The 23,659-nt window shown below is 42.5% G+C and overlaps 1 protein-coding gene across 13 annotated transcripts in view; it reads left to right on the top strand.

Moving 5' to 3' along the window:
- Positions 1-23,659, top strand: part of LOC126556721 (TLD domain-containing protein 2) — an 82,799-nt gene that overhangs the window by 42,258 nt on the left and 16,882 nt on the right. Inside the window, exons 1-14 of one of the 13 annotated variants that reach the window (XM_050212179.1) lie at positions 312-1,189; positions 5,825-5,896; positions 11,766-11,872; positions 12,798-13,091; positions 14,931-15,861; positions 16,231-16,855; positions 16,922-17,067; positions 17,582-17,716; positions 18,555-18,694; positions 19,776-19,811; positions 20,813-20,975; positions 21,065-21,206; positions 21,287-21,343; positions 21,633-21,710. In XM_050212179.1, coding sequence (XP_050068136.1) covers positions 318-1,189; positions 5,825-5,896; positions 11,766-11,872; positions 12,798-13,091; positions 14,931-15,861; positions 16,231-16,855; positions 16,922-17,067; positions 17,582-17,716; positions 18,555-18,694; positions 19,776-19,811; positions 20,813-20,975; positions 21,065-21,206; positions 21,287-21,343; positions 21,633-21,710 — 3,798 coding nt within the window. In that variant the 5' untranslated portion in view covers positions 312-317. Of the gene's footprint in view, positions 1-311; positions 1,190-4,869; positions 4,946-5,824; positions 5,897-11,765; positions 11,873-12,797; positions 13,092-13,494; positions 13,574-14,930; positions 15,862-16,230; positions 16,856-16,921; positions 17,068-17,581; positions 17,717-18,554; positions 18,695-19,775; positions 19,812-20,812; positions 20,976-21,064; positions 21,207-21,286; positions 21,344-21,632; positions 21,711-23,659 lie in introns of those variants that run through there. The other 12 variants (XM_050212169.1, XM_050212167.1, XM_050212180.1 and 9 more) reach the window with 12 other exon arrangements.

Here is a 23,659-nt window from a genome sequence, read left to right as displayed (position 1 = left end):
TTTACAGCCGTAACAAACTTAATCTTACACAAGCTTATGCATACGTCTAGAACAGTTGGTTCTTGAGTATTTCCTTGGCATAAAAAAAAACAATGCATTGCATCAAACAAAAAATCCTCTTTACACTTTACTAAAACTTCAGGAAGGTACAGTACAATCGTTTGCACAGGTTCACCTTATCGATGGTTTTTGGTCAAAATGGTTAGACCATATGTTCTGCAAGAAGTAGAACGTTTTCCTGCCATTGTCTCATCGTTCCGGTACGATCGGTATTTTGCTTATCTTCCCTCTGTGCTTCAGACATCACACTATCAGCCATGACCAGCATATTAACCGCGCCGGGCAAGTACCGTTCGCGGAAGGACTATAGCACCGGCTCGATCCCGACCTTAGTATCACTGGACGAAGAATCTAGTCTCTCGACAACAACAACGACCTCGGTTTGCAGCGATACCGTGTTACTTCATGGCTTACGCACGGCCAACACTTCCAGTACTAGCTCCACAAATGGTAGCAACGGTAGCGGCAGCAGCAGTAGCAGCAACAACAACAGCAACGCTATGAACATAAAAAATGGACTCTCCACAAAGCCCCCAAGGCGCAGTTCGCTAGGTTTGGCCCTGCTCGGCGGTGGATCGCGCAGCAGCTCCAATGGAGCAGAAAAAAGCAACAAACGGCGAAGCTCGATCGCGGTCGTTTTTCTTGGCGGTGGTCGTAAAGACTCCAAAACGTCCGGCACATCCGCGTCCAACGGTACGAGCAATGGTCACCACCACACTCACAATGGTCACTCGATCAGTACCATTCCGGAAAAGTACATCAAAACGGGTGAGTCGGACATCGAGAACGATGCACCCAATACGGACACCTTCGTGATGTTGGGTGAATCCGGTGCGAATGGATCGCACCATCAGGACCCGTACGGTGCTGGCGGTGCACCAGGATACGACAAGAAGCGCCGACGGTCATCGTCGTGGCAAACAAAACTCGAACGACGACGCCGCAAGGGCATGATGGCCTCGCTGGATGGCAGTGACACCATGCAGCAGGACTCGGCTAGTTTTAGCAGCTTCGGATCGATGCACGGTCTCGATTCGTCACCGTATGGAGCGGGACCAACGGGCAAATATGGGCGCGAAAAGCGTCACTCTTGGTGGAACATCTTCGTGCCGGATAATCTTAAGCAAAGGTGACTATCTTCTGCCTGGGTTGTGGCTGTGTGTTTTCTTCTGCAGAAGGAAGGATCGTTGTGTAGGCAAGCGGATGTGGCGGGAACTGTAACAAAATCGTTAATGTTTACACAAACAGTGTAAAGTGGTTTGTATATAATGTAATGCAGTGCTCACGATGGTGTTACCCGTAGCTTTAGTGTTGTTAACAAAGGAAAACTGATGAACCGCCATGAAACGGAACTCTCACTCTCCGGTCAATGTACTGCTAGGTGAAGGTTTCGTTCTGGTGACACTAATGTTAGTCCACCATCTTTTAACCTTATGCTTGACAAACACTAACTGGAAGTCGTCAGTCTTCGTCACCAGCAAAACACAGCACAGACGAGACGAATCAGATTCCACTGCATCTCTGGCTGTGTTCTGAGGGGGTAGCATAACGCACAACTGCTGATTATTCAATCAACACCTAGGGCCTGAGATAGCATAGATGCTCTGTTATCTTTGCGATAGTATTGTGTTTCATACCCGACAGCTTCGGTGTTAGCTTTTAGTGCAAGTGTCAAGTAGGCGCACATGCCACCCCGGTACTTGCACTTGTCATTCGGACCCTGACCTATTTTCCATCGCGTGCATTGTTTTAGTGTGTTGCCGGTGATGTGTTACTTCCATCCGTTCTAGCCTTTTAAAAGCTCCAAATCTGTGGAATCGAAAATAGTAACACAATTAGTTAAATTTTTGACGTCTCTTCTTATCAGCCGGCTTCGTCGTTGATGAATCCGAAAAATTTGTTTTTCCCCGGGGTACACACTGTGTAACCTTTTGTGTCAAGTTTGGCATCCGGCAGAAGTCACGTAGCGATACAGTTGTTTTCGTACGGGAAGCGAAGTTAACTTCTTGCAGCAGCACGTGTAGCGCGCACGGCTTGATTGATCTCAATTCAATTCTTCGTGGGGGAGACTGTTGTTCTTTCCGTGCTGTACAGCTTCTTGGAAATCGACCGAGACCGATTCTATTTGTTCACTTCCGTTTTCCGCCATTCGGGTGAAGGTTAGCATAACCCATCCTCATCTGGGGGATGGTGAGCTTGTCTACGTGACTGTTGACAGGCAGAGCCCATGCCTCATGCGTGACATCATACCATCGCTGTACTGTGGCTGACTACCATTTGTAGGCCGCCGATCTTAGCCGATGAATAATTTGAATCCGTTTTATGGCAGAATCGTAGTCCGTGTAACTTTTCTTCTAGGTTTCCCTCGCTCAGCTATTGCAGAACAAAAAAAGCAAAGAAAAAACGAGCCCGAGTAAGAAGATGTGCACTTCATGTCAGTGCTTCTGTTGTTTGCAATCTTACCGTCCGTATTTCTCATCCATCGTACCTTCTTCAAGCTTTATTTAGCTGTCGTGCACAAACGGCATAGAAAATAGCATAAAATCGTAGTCCAATATTCCCATTAGCGGGCTCGACATTTTGATGTTGACGTTAAGCAGGGATGAATTGATTGGCTTTAGAGAATATAAACTCTACTTACCCGTTGCTATCTGTCGACGTGAAGCGGCTTGAAGATTGGCGCTCGGTCGTTCAATAAATGCTGCCCGTACGGGGTGGGATCGTTTTCTCATGCACATTAGGCAGGATGGAAGGATGATAATGTCAGACGAACACTTGCTAAGCGCACTTCAGATTGCGTGTTGTATACTGTTGTACGCTTAACCGATTCCACCATTAGCCAATTAGAAATCTACAGGCTGTTGTAAGAAATGAACTTAATTCCAGTTATCTTCGCTTCAGTATTTTGTTATCATGACAGCGCTGGAGGATTCGATGTGATTCGAATGGCAAGAATTCTACTACTGCAGTTATGATGCATTGAAAACCCAGAAAAACATCCATCCTGCTCAATTTGTTTAACGATTTGAATGTAAACGAATTGAACCAATATTCTTGCTGCAACAACTCCCGTATCAGGTGGTGCCACATTTGCGAAAATGGTATTAAATAACATTATCATCGCGCCATCTTTATCTTCCGTAGCTCTCCCACCACTTTACGGGAAAACAAAAATAAATAGCGATAAATCATAACTTATCTCCCTTATGATTCGACAACCATCCAGCTACTTCAATCAGTGCGCCCAACTCGTCCGTACGCCTTGGCATGCCGCCACGTGGTAGGAACATGAATCATACATAATTTCCGGTGTAACATATGTTACCGTTGTCATGTTTCGAGGTCATAACACAACATGGCACATTGACACCGCTGTGTGTCCCGCAGTTGATTGCTAGCAAAAGGACAGTAATTCTCCTTAGCCCGACACCAAATGCCACAATGTCTGATGAAACTAGTTCGGTAAATATTTGAAAAATGTTTATGCACTGTGAAGCCTCGCAGCCTGCCAGATTGCAGCACGATTCGGCTCTCACAATGCACCACCGACAGTTAGAGAGAATGGGGAACGCAAACAAACCCTACGGTCCCCACTGTTAATCCATTGGCCCAACACTTGTCCCCTCATAAAAGGATTAACGATCACTCGAACCAGTCCAGGCTGCGCGTTTCGGTAAACAGTGCTCCAGCTTTGCTGCACGGCCATGTCGGACGGCTACACACAAGAGCAACCGCTTGCATCGGGTTCGATCCACAATCAGGCTCACAAATGCTCACGTGCCTCTCTACTGGTAACGCTTCACATTTACCAATACCAAACCACGCAGCCCAAATCGAACGATAGTAGTAACCAGCAGCCCCAAAGGAAGTAGAAAAGAATAGAGTCGCACGATAATATTCAAACAAGCGTGAAGTAAAATATAAAAAAAAATAAAATAAAAACAACATTGACGCATTCATTCTCACATCATCCAGCAGAGATGGTTGCATATCGGCTCGTTGTCGTCGTCTTTTCCGTATGTGATTGTGCTTGTGTTGTTGTCGACACCGGGCCATAGATAAGCGCCCTAGTCGGCTGTCAAGTGAAGTGGTAAATACAGCCACTGCAGGAATCAATATTTGGGAGCACACCTGCCTCCCCTCCCCCGTTCTGACCACCGGCAAACAGGTAGTGCTTGCCCATGGGTCTTGGCTAGGAAATCTTAGGCAAACCCTTCCCAAAACGGAAACTTATCAGTAGACTATCATCTCCCCCCGCGTAAGGTGGCCGTTTTCGTGACCGTGTGTGTCTGTTGTGCTTGCTGAGCAGACGAGTTTGCCCGTCGGACGGCGATCTTCGTTATCGGTTAGGGACGCATGTTGTACTCTTGGGGGCTGACCGAGATCTCACCTACATTCGGGCCACCACTCGCGTTTGTTATACCGGTCGCGGAGGTCACTGTACATGCGCGCGTACTAGCATCACTCACCCCGTGAAGACATTTGAGTGTGTTCTTGCTCATTCTCCCACACCATTAGTCGTTGAAAAATATTGCAATCCTAGCAGTTGAACAGGTGGTAAAGCAATGTGCACATCATTGTGTTGCAACCGAAGCTAAAGCGAAGCTCTTGAAGCGTTAGTGTTGTGATTACCGGATGATTCTTTGCAAAGTGATCAATCAGCATCAGCACGTGCTAACCTACCCTGAAGTGTGCAACTCTTCTGGACAATGTTTTGATCAGTTTGACGTTACAATTGTGCTGCGAGAAAAAGACCAGTATTTCGGGTTTCGGGTTTGGCCTTGAATGCCTGTGTACGGTGACATTGTGATACTTGTGATATCCGAACGATGGAAAAGCCAAAGAAGATTAAAAATCACTTATCTAAATTTAAGGAGCACTACTGGTAAGGAAATCCATTTTGTCGCTATCTAATTGCGTATGTGTCGCGCCAGGATGGTCCGTCTTTTAATCCTCATGATTCATCCATACGCTGCAGGCCGTGTTGGATGTAGGAAGAAAATATATTTCTAACATCTTCCTTTGTTTAACACTGGAATAGGTGAAACATGTACAAAAGCAATACATCACGAGGTTTAATTACTACCTCGTACCCCAGGTCCAATCGCCGGGTTTTCAGTCAGCTGTGCTTCGTAATTAGTTTGTCACCTGCTGGCTGGAATATGATTTGATTGAATTCTGTTGCGCCGCTCAAACGTTGACTATTTTTTGTGGGCCTGTGCCTTATCACCAAACCTCCGTATTCAAAAATGCGGGTGGGGCGAGGTTTAGGCTTTTGCTACTTCGACCGATGCAACGAAGAAACACATGATGGGGACGAGAAAAATAAGAATCGTTCACCGATAGCGTTACATACCAAGATTAGATGGTGGTGGTCTAGAAAAATTGTCATTACGACACTCAAATTAATCGATTTTTATGTTCACCTGGATCTCGTGAAGAACAAAGTTTATTATTATTTTTTATTTTTTATTTTATTTTTATGTATCGTTTTTTTTATCGCCACAGTATTTATCATTTTACAATTGTATTAATGTTTTGTTTTTATTTTGTTTTCTTTTTCATCTGTTTTCTTTTCCTAATTTATGTTCCTGCATCCAAACTGTCCTTCTCCATAATGAATGGCGCCCGATCCCTGTTGCTAATGGCACGAACTGTCCTGCCCCGTTTCTGTGTACGATTGATGGCACACAACCCATCAACTTCTTCATCTCATCATCATCATCCTTCCATAAAACTGCGCTCGTTGATGCCTGGTGTACAGGACTCGTAGAGCTAGTCAAGATGTGATACTGTCCAAGAGCTCCGACACGCTCAGTAGCCCACCATATCGAAGGTTAGTTGTTTTGGTTTAAATTTATATTTTCTTAAGTTTAAGTATTTTTATATTTTCCATTTTATTTATTAATTTATTTACTTCTTTATAAATTAGTTACAATTTATAAATAGTTAATATTAGCTTACAATTATTGTCCTTCGTTCGAATTGCTTCACGACATTCCATCACGATCTGTATTTGAATATGACAAACTGAGACAAACAATGATCGATTGGTCGATTAGTCATTAACTACAAAAATCCGTGCACGGCAGCCACCACCAGCAAAAAGGGCATCACTGCCGAAACGGTGGCTGATAATGTGTGATCATAAGTACGTTTCATCACATCATCATTCCGACAACAAATACAGCTGTTCGCGCGGTCGCCGTACAGTTTGTTTGTCCGACCAGCTGGAACATTCTTCTGCTTCCGTCAACACGCAATTTACCTTCCTGAATCTGTCGTGTGCCGGCGTTGAGTTGCTTTTCGGTTCACGTGAGGTCGTTCCGAAAAGGGACGTTGTTTTTCGGCGAACAACATCAAATGTTTTGTTTTAACTCTATTTTTAGCACTACTACTGCCACTGGCCACAGCACACACACAAAAAAAAGCCAAATGATTCATCAAAAGAATGAAGCCACGCGGGCCCTTTAACTATGGGCCCTTTCGGTGATGATGGATGGGTAACGGTTGCAGCGGATGATAGCGCAAATCAACAACACAACAACAACCGATCAACGGTGTGATGGGTTGACCTTCACCTCGAAGTGTGCGGGCCCGCCGTAAGACTTCCTCCTTAGATGGCGATATCTTTCATTCGTTTCGTTCGCCGCAGATGTGTGACGATTTATCATCATGTTTTGTTTTTATTGTTTTATATATATATATACACTCATGAAACGAAACTACTAACCCCCTGCCATCGATACCAAGATCTCTGACTGTATTGTGTCCATTCAGTTTGGAGTTTCATTTTAGAGCGGTGGAAAAGGCAAGGCTAGGTTTTTATTGTTGCCTGTTTGTTGCTCGCAATCGATTTATTGGTTTCCTAATCAGATGAATCAAAATCGATTGAATGGATCACGGGATGCTGTGTTGATGGTCGTACGGTTCGGTGCTATCGTACAAAATTATGCACGGATATTGGTTTTGTGTGCTGTGCACTGCCCTGATTTTTTAAAAATTCCATTCAAACAGAAAAACCGGCAAAAGTTGGCTTTTCTTGAACTATGAAAAATTATGTAAATGCTGATACGAGCTATTTAATAATATCTAATTGTGATAGCCAAACAATTGAGTAACTATTTTTTTGATAGTCAGTAATTCAGCCCGCTTCGAAGGTCCATGTGTCCATGTGTGTACTAATTAGCCAAAGCTCGAGTGCTTTTGGATACGGTAGCATTCAAGGGCACATTTCGTAACGTGCGTTACATTGAGTCGAATGTAACTAAGCAATCCACACGATGGCCATGCGTGCTTCTCGCGCGAGTGACAATGGTAAAAGACGCAACATTTAACTAGTTTTTGCTTTATTTTGTTGTTGCTTTCGTTTCGGGAATTCTTTCAACGGTACTTCACCTTGACACATGGACATCGCACGCGGTGAGTAACTTGCAGCGCTAATCGAAAACAATTGCAATACCCCGCCGCATGTGTAAAATGGTGCCGTTCGATATATGTGACATGGCATCACACGCGGCACGTCAATAACCTTCGGGATTTGTTTACTCATTTAATGAAATAAGGGTTAGTAGCGGCAGTGTATGGGGCCGATCCACCGATTCGTTGCTGTCCCGTGACTAATTATTCCAACCCCTTAGGGGACCGGACAGATCGTGCTGGAACGGACGTACCGTTCGAACGGACTTCCTTCATTTATTGGGAAACTACATATATTTGCATTTCCTGCTGGGTGGTAGAGGGGCCAAAGCATAACCGCACCACAGCATACATGGATGAACAATTGCGTACGAAGGTTTTTTTCTGCAGATCGTTAGCAGAGGACCTAAGATGGTGCGATCGTAAACGGTTTGGAGTATGAGGTTATGGCAAACCTGTTTTTCTTTAATGTGAATTTTAGGCAATAAAGCGTTCATAGTCCTGAATTCTTGATGTTTGGACTATGCTCGCAGTTATGTAGTTAAGCAGTTAAAATGCTCTCTCTCTCTCCCTCTCTCTCTCTCTCTCTCTCTCTCTCTCTCTCTCTCTCTCTCTTTCTCTTCTTGGTTTAATGTCGTCTGAGGTCATAATGGCGATCTAATGACTTACTAGACTTATTGGTACCACTTAGTTGGATAGTCAGTCCCCGCTACGGGGGAACGTTCCGGATGGGATTTGAACCCCGTTGTCCTCTAGCGTAAAAGTAACGTTAGGTATATTTTACAAGTTTTCTTGACATAAAAAGTGTTCATCGAAATTAGAGGCACAGAAACAAAATATCTTAAAGCAGTATAATATTTCATAAACGAAAAATTATCACATGCCCTGTGCGTTACACAATACGCCCATTCGCACCCGATGGAACGATGGGCAAACAACCTTTTTCCGGATGGGTTCAATGTCACTCGAATTGTGGTTTTCGATTTGCTCGATTGGCACCGATTGGGATCAATTTCCGGGCATATATAGCTCCCCACTGGTAGCTTAGACGGTTCAAATCACACGACTTTCCATGCAGTGACCGGGGACACTCGCTTGATGGACACACTGGTGCTGGTGGATCATTGGTGGAGCGCTACCGGGGTGCTTTGAACTTGAAATTCTTCAACCATACTCATTTGCTGAAAAGGTTTCCCACTGTTACCAGCACAAAAACCATATACCGCAGGGAACCGACACATTTGTGCACCAGTAAAGTAGCCAGCATGCCAGAGTTGCAATCATGCGGAACAATCGTGATACCGCAAAACCATATCAGGTCTGCAATATCCGGTGCTGGGTGCGAGCAAAATGGGCCGATGTGTGTTGCCACTGTTGCGTTGGTCCATTTCACTTTTTAGGGCGATATCTCCATGTTTTGCGATCAATGTGCACCACACACCATGCTGAGTAGGATCGCCACGGATTGACAGATTTATCGTGCATAATTTAATTATAAGGCACCCGCGTCAACCGTATCGAATGCAGTGCACACCCTAATGACCTCTAGCAAAACTGACGACCTGATCGCTTTTAACGTCAGTTGATAAGATCTTTCTCCTGTGATCTCGTCGCACTGTTTCACTTGCACTGTGACACTGTGCAGCCATGAAATGCATTCAAACACGGAGACACCCCATATATCTCGTCGATCCTACAGAGCCAGTACAGTGCATCATTTGTCCTCACTTCCCCATCAATACACCCTTCCTCCCTTGCTACGTTTATCCGGCCGGTTTTGTACGGTAGGTGTTACGCTTCCTTTGCGGGTCTCAGTATGCACTATGGGCATCGGCAGCAAAAGTGCCTTAATGTGCTATCGATTGCGTTAAATCTACTACCGATACCGATACACCAGATGCTAAAGTCCGCCGTGAGTAACCTTCATCTGGTAGGAAAGACGATAGTATCGCAACACCTGGCGGTGGTGTCTAGGCAGGGACAGGGGTTGTTCTGCGACAACCCCATACATCAACGGCATCTTACTGTAGTCTGTAGCTACTGATCGTGTCAAATTTGTGTTATAATTATCTTGATTCACGCCGCCCGCCAGCGATCAGGTGTTGTTGCCCTTCTCAATACCTGACCAGCGCAAGCTGGCAAAGTAGTTCGACAGCGACAGTTACTGTCATTCATTCCATTTAAAAACATTAATGGTAGGATTTTGCCTTGCAGCCTGCAGTAGTAGCAACAGCATTGCTGATTTCATCTCATCGGTACCCAGCTCCAAGGGACACCCTGCACCGCGGACGAAAGGGAATAGTGCAAGTGTTCGTAGACGTATTTCGTAGACGTTGTCGCACTCGAGCACTCGAGCTCCGTAGGCGATGAGACTCTCACACATACATAAGCAGAGCATTCGTGACAGGATGTGGAGAAGGGGAAACCAAAAAGAGGGAAGGAGTGAGACTCCAGTACGACAAGTTAATCGCCCTACCGGAAGCATAAATCTAGTTTAATGTGGTGCAAAATTTTTCCTTGATGGCTGCGTAAGGGATTTTCTCTACCACCATGCGCTCGCAGTCTATACCCTCATCTGGTTGCAATAGTGACCGCGAACATGCGCGCCAACCATCACCACCACACCAGGTCACTGGCTCACGATGGCCCGTGTTGCAAAGGGAATGATGCTCCGATGTTTACTCCCCGTAGTCGTGACCGCGTACCCAACGTTGAGGTACGAAACCGGTAGTGCAGTGTGTACCTCGATAGGTGAAGATGCCAGTAGGTCTCTAACTGCGCTGTGGTTAGTTTAGCAGGTTGATTTGAAGCATCCGACAAAAACCGACGAATGGCATTTCACTCGGTAAAGCTCACACTTTCAAGTACAGCGGGCATGATTTATGAACCTCGATATTGCCTCTCAAGGAGAGATGCGATATTGAAAGGGAGATCGTTCCTTACCCTCCGCAAGATGTGGAGGTCGTAGCGTTTTGTTGAAAAAGGCCATAGTTTACAGAAGGAGTAAGCTTCCACCTGGGGTAGATGAATATAGTATTGGTGGCATTATAAATCAATCTCTCAGCATGATGTTTAATCCGAAATTAATGTACCTCGCTGTATCACCTGTAGCGTTGAAGTTGTAGCAAAGGGAATGGGTATTTATTTAACGATATTTGATAGTTTCTTACAAAAATACTAATAATCGAGTGATCGTCCAACTAAGAATGGAATGAAAATATTTTTTACTTCTTGGCTTAACGACCTACTAGATCACGCCGGCCATATAATGGCTTACTAGACTTGCTGATAAACACGTACTTGAATTGTCAGTCTCCACTACTGGGGAACGGTCCGGACGGGATTTAAACCCCAGTCCTGCCGTGTGAAGACCGGCGCCGTTGTCGTCTCTACCACTGGACCGGCCGAATGAAATTAGTTTATCGAGCATAAGGGGATTAAACGAGCTTCCGGTATTCACACCACTTGATGACGATGAAGGTAGTTCAATGCTACTCTCGCCTAGCCAATAACGAGCGCTTCAACACAAGACTGGAGCAATCTATCTGACGTGCTGCGAACATTTATGTTCCTAGAGCTTTCCGACCGAGCATGGAAAAAGGGTGTTAAGTCGTAGGACAACAACAGCTGTGTTCCAACCAGCCTAGCCAACAGCTGTGTTCCAGTAATTATCCAATTAGCAAGTGTGTAGCGTACAAGGGACGTCGTGTGAAGATGACAGAGTTTGCAATTTTTGCACCCTAGACAAGAAAACTGCGTGAGAACTTGTTTTTGCTCCTGGAGAACTCAGAAATTACATTATATAAACATTAGTTTTTGTTTGGTTATCTGCAAGATCCCATCTTATCGTGATAGCACATTCCAAATGATTAAACTAGTTTTTAGCGACACGCGACACGCAAACGAACGACAAGCTTCTATGCTCTCGAAACCTTCCATGTAAGTAGTGTGGGATCTGGTAAAAGTATTTACCTGGCTTAAGTGTTAATAATCGTACGGTAAGTCGTAAGCTTAGAAGACATGTGCATGTTATGCTTGTTTTCATTTTATTAGCCGCAAATCTGCCAAACAGCCTTATCGAACGTTTCAGATCGCTATTCCGATAGTAAAGAAAAAAAAATGTACATTTAGTGTCTATTTAAGTGAGTTATGATACGAATTTTATGACTGCACACGGTGGCAGAGAAGCGTGATACGTGCCTCTTGCTATATTCTATCCACATCCAAGAAATCTCGTCCGTGTGCACGTGAATAATTGTGATTATTTTTTGCCTTATTCTCAACAGGAGCAAATCCAGAAGTGTCGATCATGGACTAGCCGCACCGTTCGATCTAGACTCGCTGCGCTCGAAGGTTGAGGGCAGATTCGAAAGCATCGACCGACTATCAAAAGGTAATACTTAATCTTTTATGATGAACTAACAAAACAGAAGGTGGAAACTGAAACAATGTAACAAAATTTATAGAACAAGGCATTTGCCTGACAATCCCTAATTTATACAAATCCAGAACAATCTATAATATTTTCAACCGATCGCTGAGTTGCTCGGGATGTGTGTGATACGAAAAGGAATAGGCACATCACATTATGCTCTTCAGTGCCAAGCATCGCTTCTTTGTAGTGGATTGTGTCAATGCTTCAATGGTGTTTGAGCACCATCAATAAATAAACATAAAACAGACCACCACGCAGATTGGTGCAAGTTTGTCGTCTTACCAGTAGAAACGAATTCAAACTTCCTGATCTTGTTTCTGCTGTTTCAGCTCTACTGCCGCTGTCCTGCCATACTGTGGCGTGGCATGGCTGTACTTCCGAGATTTATGTTTATATGAGCTTCTTTAGAGACACAGAGAGAGTATGCTTCTGTCAGCAACTTTTTTCAAAAATCTCTTGAAACGCGGATCTACGTTCTGCGACAGCACAGAGGGTCAGGGTCTGTTGCATTCTGACTTTCAAATAATTAGAAGTGTTTGCAGAGTGCAGACGTCTGGACAAAGCGTCACGATGATTTGTACATCGATAGCAGAAAACCAACACGCTGCTTGCAACCGAAGAAAAGCGTTTATTTTGTGTCGTCGAGAAAAGCCTCTGCTCAAGTATGGATTTATAGTAGTTTATAGTAAAAGTTTAACCGGTTGTACAGTTTCGTCGTTACACATTGACCCATCGTATAATGTATGGAAATTTCATCCTACAAAACAAGCGCAAAAACCCAACCGGGAAGGTTGTAGAGAAACTTTTTTTTTAACAAATTAAAACCTTTATTTTGTGCGTTGTTTTTTGAATAATCTGTTAACCGTTTTCTACCCGTTTTCAGATGGCGAAAAGAAGCGATCGATGCCTACGATACCCACAATTACGTACACAGTAAAGGATCGGGACACGCTGACATCCGTGGCCGCTCGCTTCGATACGACACCGTCAGAATTGACCCAGCTCAATCGTTTGGCCAGCTCGTTCATCTACTCTGGTCAGCAGTTGCTCGTTCCGGATAAAAATGCCAAAGCGAACGCGGACGGTGAATCCGACACGAGCACGGAACGTTCCTCCAACAGTCCCACCGATGGCCGTCGTAAGGGTTCGCAGGAAGATTTGTGCCAGGACGAAAAAGGTATGCAGTAATTGCGTATTTTTTCTCACAAAAAGCGTTTATTTCGTACTTGTTCGGTAACCGCTGAAAAAGAGCATTCTCAACTGTGGCCCGCATCGATCCCATAGTGCGGAGATAAACTGTGGTAGTTTGACTGTTGCACCGTGCTGTCGAAGGGGCGAAAACGGGCGAGGCGAATAACGTCACGCTGTCAAAACAACTTTTGCTGTGTTGTTTTCTTTTGTAACTTTCGTTTCCCTCCTCAAATGCAATGAAAGTGCATTTCCCAAACCCCCTTTTGTACAGTGTGAGAAGTTGTGTATTTTATGTGTGTATGGCCGATATAAGAGCCACAGTAGAAGTAAATACAAATAATGTGTAAAATTGCTATGAAATGCTGTAAAGCTTAAGCGTGCGGTCGGAAATGGAGATTCATAACAAGCTGCAAGTTGAGTAATTGTTTGAACAAATGTTGAAAACTGTGGTGTTTTGCAAAAATGGAGGTAAGCACCTGAATGAATATATTACATACGAGGTAATGCGGAACGCTACCTAGGGTGGCATTCGAGTGTATTTGTGTAATTGAACGATTAGAAACACATAGTAGGACGGAAGCACATCCGCTGTGATGCGTTCTCGATGCTGATGTGCAAATTAAAGCCAAGTGTTATTGCTGCACTGTACCAAAGATTGATTTAAATTAGCAACTAAGCAGTAATGTAGTTGTTGGTCTGGGAATCAGCCTTCCTGGAGGAATCAATATAAAGCAAAAGACAACGCCGGTCACATGATCAGGAAGTGATGAAAGACGTACAGAAAATCGATATCATTTGTGTGCAATACTATATACTAATACAAAATCTATCAATAACTTTGTTTAGGGGAAAGTTTAGTTATATGTAGCACACTACAGCCCAGCACTGCAGGAAAAATTGATCTGTTTATTACTAACAACCGGGGAAGAATCCGAGGACAGATGTGTTAGCAAAATACTTTTAATTGCTTCTAGTAGCCCATATTCACGTGCCGTGCCTATTTTAAAAGCATTATGATTCGTAAACTATTGTTTAATGGTAGTGAATGATTCGGAGCCTTCCATCCACCATGCTCCATATGACGAATAAAGTGGAATAACAATGAAAAGAAGCAAAAACGCCGAACATTTGTCCACACAAACACACACATTTAACCAACAAGCAAGATCCCTTGGAGGTAGTGTCAATTGTGGCTCACAATACTAATGCAATCCCGTCTCACACGCTACCCAATCCAGCACTACCGGCAATCGGCGCCGACCGGCTGTGTTTGTTAGGGGCATTTGATAAGATCGTACATACAGACGAACCAACTATATTGCTCAACAGACTGTGCTGGGCCGCCCGATACCAACAAAGAGAGGAAGGTCGTCTGTGCACACGAAGTAGTAACGCGTGAGATTGGTTAAAAAGCGCATACTAATGATTCTGCGATCAGAAGATCTTTCTCTCTGAACCCACATGTGATTCATTGCACCGGGGTGATCAACAGTAATGGGTGCTGGTGTTGTACGAATGGTTCACAGAATAGTTAAGAAGTGAGAAATGCAAACGTGGACGATGGATTTTGGAGCTTCGTTTTTGCGTGGCAAGTTGTCAGGTTCGTTGATCAGTGGTGCTGCTGTGCTATGTTTACTTTGCCGGTGACGACACCAAAATGCCTTTACGGTTGGGTCTGTGGTTTGGTGTTGACACACTCTCGAGGCAGTGGTAAACAAGTATTTATCATCGTGCAGTTCTATCGACGTTCCTACCTTTCGTATTTTTATCGCTAAGTGTTTGACTCGAAATGAACTAAACTATTGTTTCTGCTTTTTTTTTCTAGATTTGCTGGAAGGATTGCGTCCGGGATCACCGAAACCCGGTCACATCGAGCGTGTTGCATCACCGAACACACAGAGTGGTGGCAGCGCTGGAGGTGGTGGTGGTGGAGGAGGCGGTACGACCGGTAATGCAGCTGCAGGTGGAGATGAGGATGATCCCGTCACTATACAGCGTTTCTTGAAGATCAACGTGCGGCACATCACCGATGGCCAGGGAGTGGTCGGTGGCGTACTGCTCGTCACACCCAACGCCGTTATGTTTGATCCGAATGTATCGGATCCACTAGTCATCGAGCACGGCCCGGAAAGTTACGGTGTCATTGCACCGATGGAGTTTATCGTGAATGCGGCCATATTCAACGATATCGCACACATGCGCGTGCAGGGTGCGGCTGGTGGTAATGAGACGGCCGAGAAGGCGGAAATCTATCACCCGGTACCGGTGGAGAAACCATGCTCACGCTGTGACACACATTCCCCCGGCAAGGATTCGCTGCTGGTAAAGGACGAAACATTCCCGGAGCTGGGCGTTGGTTCGGTGGAGGGATGCGACGATCAGGAATCGATCTGCTCGAGCAACGAACGGGACGGTGACGCTTTTCCGAAGGCGTTCGAGCGCGATCTCGTGACACCGAACAATCTGCAGCGTTTGCACGGTGATTCGACGGAAAGTGGCGGTAGCTCGGTAGAACCGAAAGCACCCTCAACCGAGCCGCCACTGTTTCTGTCGTACGACCGTGACTCGTCGCAGTCGCACACGCCCAATTCGCTCGACCACAGTACCGGTGCGTCAAGTGAGCAGCAGAAGCAGGCAGGTGATAAGACTGACCAAACCAAGACCAACAATATCTTAGAGGATCCCACCATGCGCTCCCTGGAGGAGCGACGGAGAAGTCTGCTGGACCAGCACTGGGCAATCCCCAGCAAGGACAGGTTAGCTATGTCAAGTCCGGTTCATTGTAGTTTGATTCATCTTCATCTATTTTTCCATACACAATGTCCTCTATAATTGAAATGGTAAAATTTACTAACAATCTTTTCATACACGGATGCAGTTTTAGTTATCATAAACATAATCTCGAATTCTCGTGTTATTAATATTTCAAACTAACAAAAAAAAACGTATGGGGAATTGTTACAAACTTTACTTTATTTCAATTTATTTTATTTTCATCTTTCTGCTTTTGTTTTCGTTTCTCCCGCATTTTATCCTCCATTCCGTCCCTTCATATATTTCGGATCATCACCATTCCATCACCATTTCGCTGTATAAAATTCGCTCCTCGGTGGAGAATATTGTAGATTAAAATGTTATTGCGATCAATCATCATCTCGAAGATCTCTGGACGACGAAGAGGCCGCCAGTACGGGAAGTGGCACAACGGCTGCATCTTCCTCGACAGCCGGTGCTAGCTCGATCGGGGCTATCCCAAGCGCAGGAGGACATCATGTACCGATTCCTCCGATTGCTGAAGTTGCTGCTGGTGGTGATGGACAGCTGGTAAAGCAATCGTGTCACGATTCAGGCATCGACATCCGTGATCCGGCCCACGGTTCATCGTTAACTGCAGGCAGTGGAACTACCGGCGGCAGTGGTAGCAGTGCGGCCAGTTCTGTCGCTAGCATACCAATTGTGGCACCGATTGCAACGAAAAAAGTGTATAGCGATGCGGACATTGTACTGAGCGCTGATTGGGTACCGCCGCTAACTATTGCACCCACCCATCTGCACGATAGTTCACCGCGAAGCAGTAGCTCGCTAGCATCCTCACACCAGAGCACCCTGTCCACGTTGACGTCTGATGTGGGCGGACGGAAGAAAACGTCCAGCGTAAGCTTCAGCGTAGATGAGCACGATCCTCACGGTGCTGCCGGTCCGGCCGGTTCCGGATCGCTTGACAAGGGTGGCGAAACAAAGAAGAACAAGGTTGGTGTACGATGTTAAAGCATTGATTTGTGACTGGTTAATTGTTTGATTTTGTTAATGTTTTAGATGCTGAAACGATTGTCTTACCCGCTGGCTTGGGTTGAAGGATTAACCGGCGAAGGAGGCAACAGTAGCCACAAGTCGGATTCGATTGAATCAGCACCCAACACAGGCGACTCTAACCAGAGCGTCTTTTCAAAAGTATTTTCTAGGTATGTTTCGTTAAACGGCTAGCCTCTAGTCTTCTGATACCAACGATTTGGTTCAAAGCACTGTTTATTAAACTATCGGCGAGAGTGACGGAGTGTCTCACCATCTCGCAACACTACTGCACTAATCTTTTTTCACAATTTTACTGTCATTGCAAATGATTGTTTTCATCATTGCAATTGCAATGACAGCAACTATTTATGTTCTGTTATGTTTTTATGTCAACTGAACACAATTAATCCTTTTTATTTGAGTTGAGAGTGCACATTTACTATCCTTATTACCAACCGCCCGGATGGTACGAATTTATCCAGGCACGGTCAAAGTTATGAGTTTGGAATTTGTATGATTTGTTTTCCTGCTTTGTAATCGGCAAACAATGGCTAAACTTGCTACACGCGCTATTCTCTTGTAAATTGATGCCAAATTTCCCTTCGCCATATCTTATTGCCATCTTTTTATTGCCTGGGAATCACGCCACTTATAAAACTCAACTTCAAAACCGAAAAAAAACAGCTCACCCATCACATTGGTTTCGGAGCTGGGTGGAAATTTGTTTTTGTCCAAGACGCCATCGGAAGACTCCGGCGGCTCACCTGTTCCGCCACTGACACCGCACGAAGCGCAAGCAGGGGGGCCGGTAACGGCCGGGTAAGATTTTCTACCACAACCTAACAACCTCAAAATCATCCTTCAAGACCAGATATGTTTTGAGTCACCCTTATTTGTTTTGCTGTCTATGTGTTCTATGTGTGTCCCGTTTTTTGGTTTGCACCCGATTCACCGATCTTTTTTGTCTTTCTCTATCATACATATTTCTCTTTACCTCATTATGTTTGCGATGTTATAGAAATGTTATGTTGCCGTTCCGCGTGGCATAATATCGGATTGTAGGCAGCCTATTTCAGCAGAGACTATTATTTTCGATGGGTGTCGTTTTTGGTTGTCGTAAATAAGTTTCGCAGCTAATTTGATGTTATAATTTAAGGTCATATGGATGAACTTACAACCATCAATCCCGTAAAAAGACAATGGAAAAGATATTTTGCATTTTTTTAAGTTTGCTTGATTGCCTTAGATCCATAGGATCGTTTTCATTTTGATTTAATAGCGATCGTTTATGCTCTTGGCAGTGACCAACAATAGGAAGCGTGAGGAACGCTTTTAAGTTGATATGTGTGTAAATGTGTGTTTTATTTCCTCTGAGTAGGAATCATTTTAGTTAACGAAGCTGTACAATGCGGTGGAATAATGTTGTGAAGCGATTTACTTCTTGCATTCACAAAAAGCTAGTTTACTCTTGCTCACCAATCCAAAATACGTATCAAGCACAAGGATTGTCTTTTGCTTGTGTAGTGTTTGTTATTCTATAGTCCATTACCGTATCCACACACCTCCTAATGTGTTATGCCTGTAGAATGTATGCTAGTGGACGTTAGGATATATGTTTTTGTTGTGACGAAACTAATCTACTGCTCTTCACTTTCAGACGATCATCCATCGGCACATTTATTCGCCAGCATCCCTCTGAGGGCAGTGCGAACAAGCAGAAGCCTGCACCACCAAAGCTGGATTACCGTTCAATGGTGTCCATCGACGATATGCCAACATTGTTTGTCAGCTTCGATAGTGAGTATTCGATTCGCTGTGTTTAAGAAGAACTTAAAAACATTTGTCAATAGTTTGTTTTCGGTTTTTGATTTTAATTTGTTTTTCTTAACTGTTTGACTGTTTCTTGATTCGTTTATTTAATAGAAAAAAATGTTTCTCATAAAGATTTACATAAATTAAAGCTCGCTAGTTTCATAGCTTGTAAATTTACCTATTACATTTTCATACATGTTATGTACGAAAAATTCGAATATAAAGTTTAATGTATTTTCTCAATTTCATTATGCATTTGTTGTCAATATTTTATAGTGCAACTGTTTATTCAAGTTTCTATTTATATTGTTAAATATTTGTTTATGTTTTCTTTAAAATATTTTAAAATACTTATCTTTAGTCAACTAACACAAAATGACACACGCACCAATGCATATTAGATCATACTGCAAGTTAATGCGCTGCTAAATTAAATTGATTGCACCTGAAATGTAGCTGCAATTCATATGATAGACATCATTTGTAGATATTTAGAAGCATCCATACTATACTAGTGCGTCAAATATCTTATACGGCATCAACAGGAAAGGATGCACTGTATAATTGTTTTATCTATCGTTCGTTTCATCTTCAAAGAGTTATGAGTGTGTTAAGATTTTTTCATTCGATTATTTTATGCAGGATTTTATCTTCTTATCTGAAAACTGTTTTGACAGGAAAAGGACGTTGATCGAAGCATAGTTTTTGTGGTTCGATGGCGATTGGTGTTTTTCATTGTAGTTTCCTCTCTATCTTGCTGTGAATATGTATTTGAACACTTTTTTCACTTCTTTGTCTTTCTTCTTTACATTTCTCTTCTGCGCTCATACCATTTACTACCCCCTTCGATAATGACTGCGTGCTTTCCAACAAAACCAACAAAAAAATCCATTCCCATTGCCATTGTACACAAAACTCTACTACAAAACAACAACTGCAACAATTATCAAACCTACAAAAAAAAATCCATCATCATGATCACCACAACAAATGATCACCATCTAAATCACAACTACTACAACAACAACAACAATAACAACAACAACCGTTGTTCACAATCTTTCAGTGAAGGCCCCATTGTTTCCTCAGCTTGAGAAACTTGGTAGGTTAAAGTGTTCATCACCATTGCTGCATCATCATTACTGAAAGTCCTGGTTTTTGTTTTTGTCCCGATTGTGCCCATCTTCTCACATCCTTTTGCCACAAGAGTTTTTATTTCTGTGCCTGCATCAAAGTCGTCAAGATGCTGTTTGATGTGTCATTGTCATTCATTTTTATTTTTCGTGACCATTTTCTCACACAGTTTTGTAGCGTGATACTCTGTTTTTGTTTGTCTCTCACTTATTTGCGTATCATCAACAAATTGTGTTCGTAATACTTCTGGCCTGATCTTTCTTTAAGAGTAAAAACAAAACACAGAAAACATCTTTTTTCATCCGTCGAACGTGGTGCCATATTCAGTACAGTATACTCAGTCCTTCTCTATCACTACCTTTAAGATGCACTGTGTTTCGCCTACATGTTATATTATGCGAACCATATTTTGTATTTAATTTGTCGGATTTGTATGTGTGGTATTGATTTGTCCTCTTTGTGGATTTGTGTTTTTCCGTGTTCACATCTCTCACGTGTGCCATACGTATATGCTACATGATTCATATATTATTCCTGTAACGCATATGCATTTTTCCTTATTGAAACTTCATCACATATTTACTATATTTCAAATGAAATAATCCATGGATGTATATGAGTTACCGATTGAATAATCTACACTTGCAACTATTTTACATAAGATTTTAAAGAGTATAATAATTTGTCAATTCAATGCTTGTTTACCATTAAATCACGTACGGATTATTTTTAACGCATGACCAACAGCTTTCCGAACTAGTTTTCACTTGTAATTTGTTCTATTGCACGAGTTTGGATACTTAAACTATTTTGCTTACTTACCACTGGCGCCATGCATGATCTAACTTTTTTCTAATGTATGCATGGGAACGAATCATATATAAAATGGGAAGTGAATAGTATTCTTCGCATTGTGCAGCCTTTCACATTTCGCTTTCATTTCATGCTCTCGTCGCTTTCTCGCAATAGAACTTATCCCACGACCGGCCCGAGCGTGCCCGGACCCACCGATGTATCTTCGGTTGCGCATGGGACGTAAGATCGGCAAGAACACCCCACTTCCGACGACGGTGATGTCCTACGGCAAGAACAAGCTGCGTCCTGAGTATTGGTTTAGCATTCCAAAAAATAAGTAAGTGCCTTAGTTTAAATTAGACGCTTTTTGTAAAAAGGTGCTAAATGTTGTTTTTTTTTTTTAATAATTTCGTTTGCGTGTGTTAGGGTTGATGAGTTGTATCGCTTTTTAAATGCCTGGGTGCAACATCTATATGGCGAGCTGGATGAAGCAGCAATCAAAGAGCGTGGCTTTGAGCTCATTCAGATGGATACCGAGTGGACGGCGAAAACTGGCAGCCCGTCGAAGGTAGTTGGAAATAGTTTTGTAGCTTATTTGAGATTAGTCCACATCATGTGAAATTACAATTTTTTTTCTTTTTTCTACAGGACGGTCGTTCTGCCAGTGAAGGCGAAATCTCCGAGTACACGCGCGAATCATGGGAGGTAAGTCTTTCATTTCTATCAGTACACAATCATCATATAAATACTCAAAAAGTTTATATTACTTGCTTCATGATTCTTAACAATAAGCAGTAAAGGTACAGTTATGATCCTTCTTGTCACTATGATATAGCGTATGTCTATACAACAAGGTCCTTCGATATCATCAATCTTGTGAGGCAACAGGATAATTAATGATCGTCTTTGTATCTTCGTTTATCTTCCCTCTTCTTTAAACGTTCAATAAAATTCCCATCGTCCACGATGTGGTTTAACATGCCTGGTTCTACAGCTGCTAAAGGCACCGTTTGTTAAAACCTACAACATAATCAAAAGTCAAACTGGATCAAACGATTTGGACGGTTGTGAGGTTAGCGTTGTTTTGCAAACTGTACATCCAACTACCGATATGTATATCTGCTATAAAATGTCACACACAATTGCATTTGTTAGATACTACTATGCCTGTATGCAACGATACATATATTTATTCTTAAACAATCATCCTCCTATATGTGCAACACTCTGCAACAAACACTGTTTCGTACTTGTAGTAGTAATGTAATTCGTAAAACTATCAACGAATTTGCTGTTTATAATATCGTTACACCCATTTACTACTGTCCCCTTAACTAGTTTTTGTTTCTTTTCCCCAATATTGCATCGTTCATATACTTGCCTAGACTGTAGCATTAAAAATTATATAAATCGTCTGAAAGTACTGTAATTGTGTTTTGTTCGAACCTATAGTTTCTTTTATTGTGTAAAAAAATACTCTCCTACACTGTTTATTTGAAAATTGCTTGAAATGGTAATTTTTACAACCTGATAGCCGTTAAAATCAGGTGTAACTCATTTGATCGTTTTTTGTTTGTATTTTGGGAGATCAAATGATGCTTAAATATGATCGTCATTTTTGTGTTTGTAGTCAATGTATGGATTTTTTTAATCCGATTATATCGTCGTTCTGAAAGTTGACAGTATTTAATAGAACAATAAGCTATTTTTGTAAGGAACTGTTTTATATTTTTATATTTACACCAATTTATGTTGGTGATACTAGGATAAAGATCACCTTGCAAATATGAAACGATCATGTTCAATAATTGTTATTTTCTTACGTTTTGTTGCATACAAAATTACTTAGCAAAATACTTAGCGGAAGTTAGCTTCAAACCACAGCTTTTAATAGAACGTGCACTGTTACTGCATACCTTTTTTAGTGTAAATTAGTGACAAAATCGCATCCATAGTTCTATGGTAAATTCTTTTCATGTTTAGAACACCCAATTACATCAAACCCTTATCGAGCAGGTTGCTTATTTGTTGCTTCTGTTGCCATCGCTTGTCTTATGATTTGTTAACATCTACCGACCTTTAGTGATACTTGGTTGTTAGTCTTCTAAGAAATCTTCTAAAACAATGTATTAAATTGATCATGTTTGATGTTGCTCCACGGACAATAGATTTATGTTTGATGTCACTTCGATGTTCTGTCCGTAAACTTATCTATATATCCGTAAATGGTTGTTATCGATGGAACATAATGTTAGCGTTTTAGTGTTATGTGTTGCTACAACATTCATAACTATACAATATTCATAATACGAAATTATAGCATCAATCATCGATGCGTTGATGTCGGGAATCTATCTTTGGGAATCTAGTATGTCTAAATTTTAGTCCTTTTCAGGATTTTTTTTTTGAAAATTTAAGTAACCTAATTAATTGAATAGTTCGGCCATGACGTGTTCAGAACCGTGCATGTAAATATGTTCTCATTCGATGACATAATCATTGTTTGTTTGCAAATGATTGATAGCAGAACCGTTCGACAGTCCACTAAAGGTTATCAACGTTGTTTTACGCCCAAACAATACGTAATAAATTTTTCGGATGAATTACGTTGTAATCGTTGTGGCGAAATAAAAAAACACATACAATAGCACAACATATATTGCAATGAGTAATGTTACAAACATTTTCGTTTAGAACAGCATTGCTTTCGGCTAAAACGAGTGTCGATTGAGGTTAAAAATTGATCGGTTGTAACTGATCGCGTAACTCAGGAATGCAAGCAAGCAGAAAAATATGTGCCATATAATTGGCCTGTATGGCCAAGCCCACAAAAACAAGAATTATCAGTAATAAAATTGCTCCCTCTCTCTCTTTCTCTCTCTCTCTCTCTCCCTCTCTCTCTCTCTCCCTTTCTCTCTCTCTCGCTACATCCTTCGGCAAACATTAAACATTCGCCGCTTGCAAGAAGCCGTATGTTTTGCCGAAAAGTTACACGAAACCTGTTTTTGGAAGCATCTGTAC

This window comes from Anopheles maculipalpis, chromosome 2RL, assembly GCF_943734695.1.
Source record: "Anopheles maculipalpis chromosome 2RL, idAnoMacuDA_375_x, whole genome shotgun sequence".
NCBI classification, from domain to species: Eukaryota; Metazoa; Arthropoda; class Insecta; order Diptera; family Culicidae; genus Anopheles; species Anopheles maculipalpis.
This window is presented reverse-complemented; position numbering and strand designations above follow the sequence as displayed.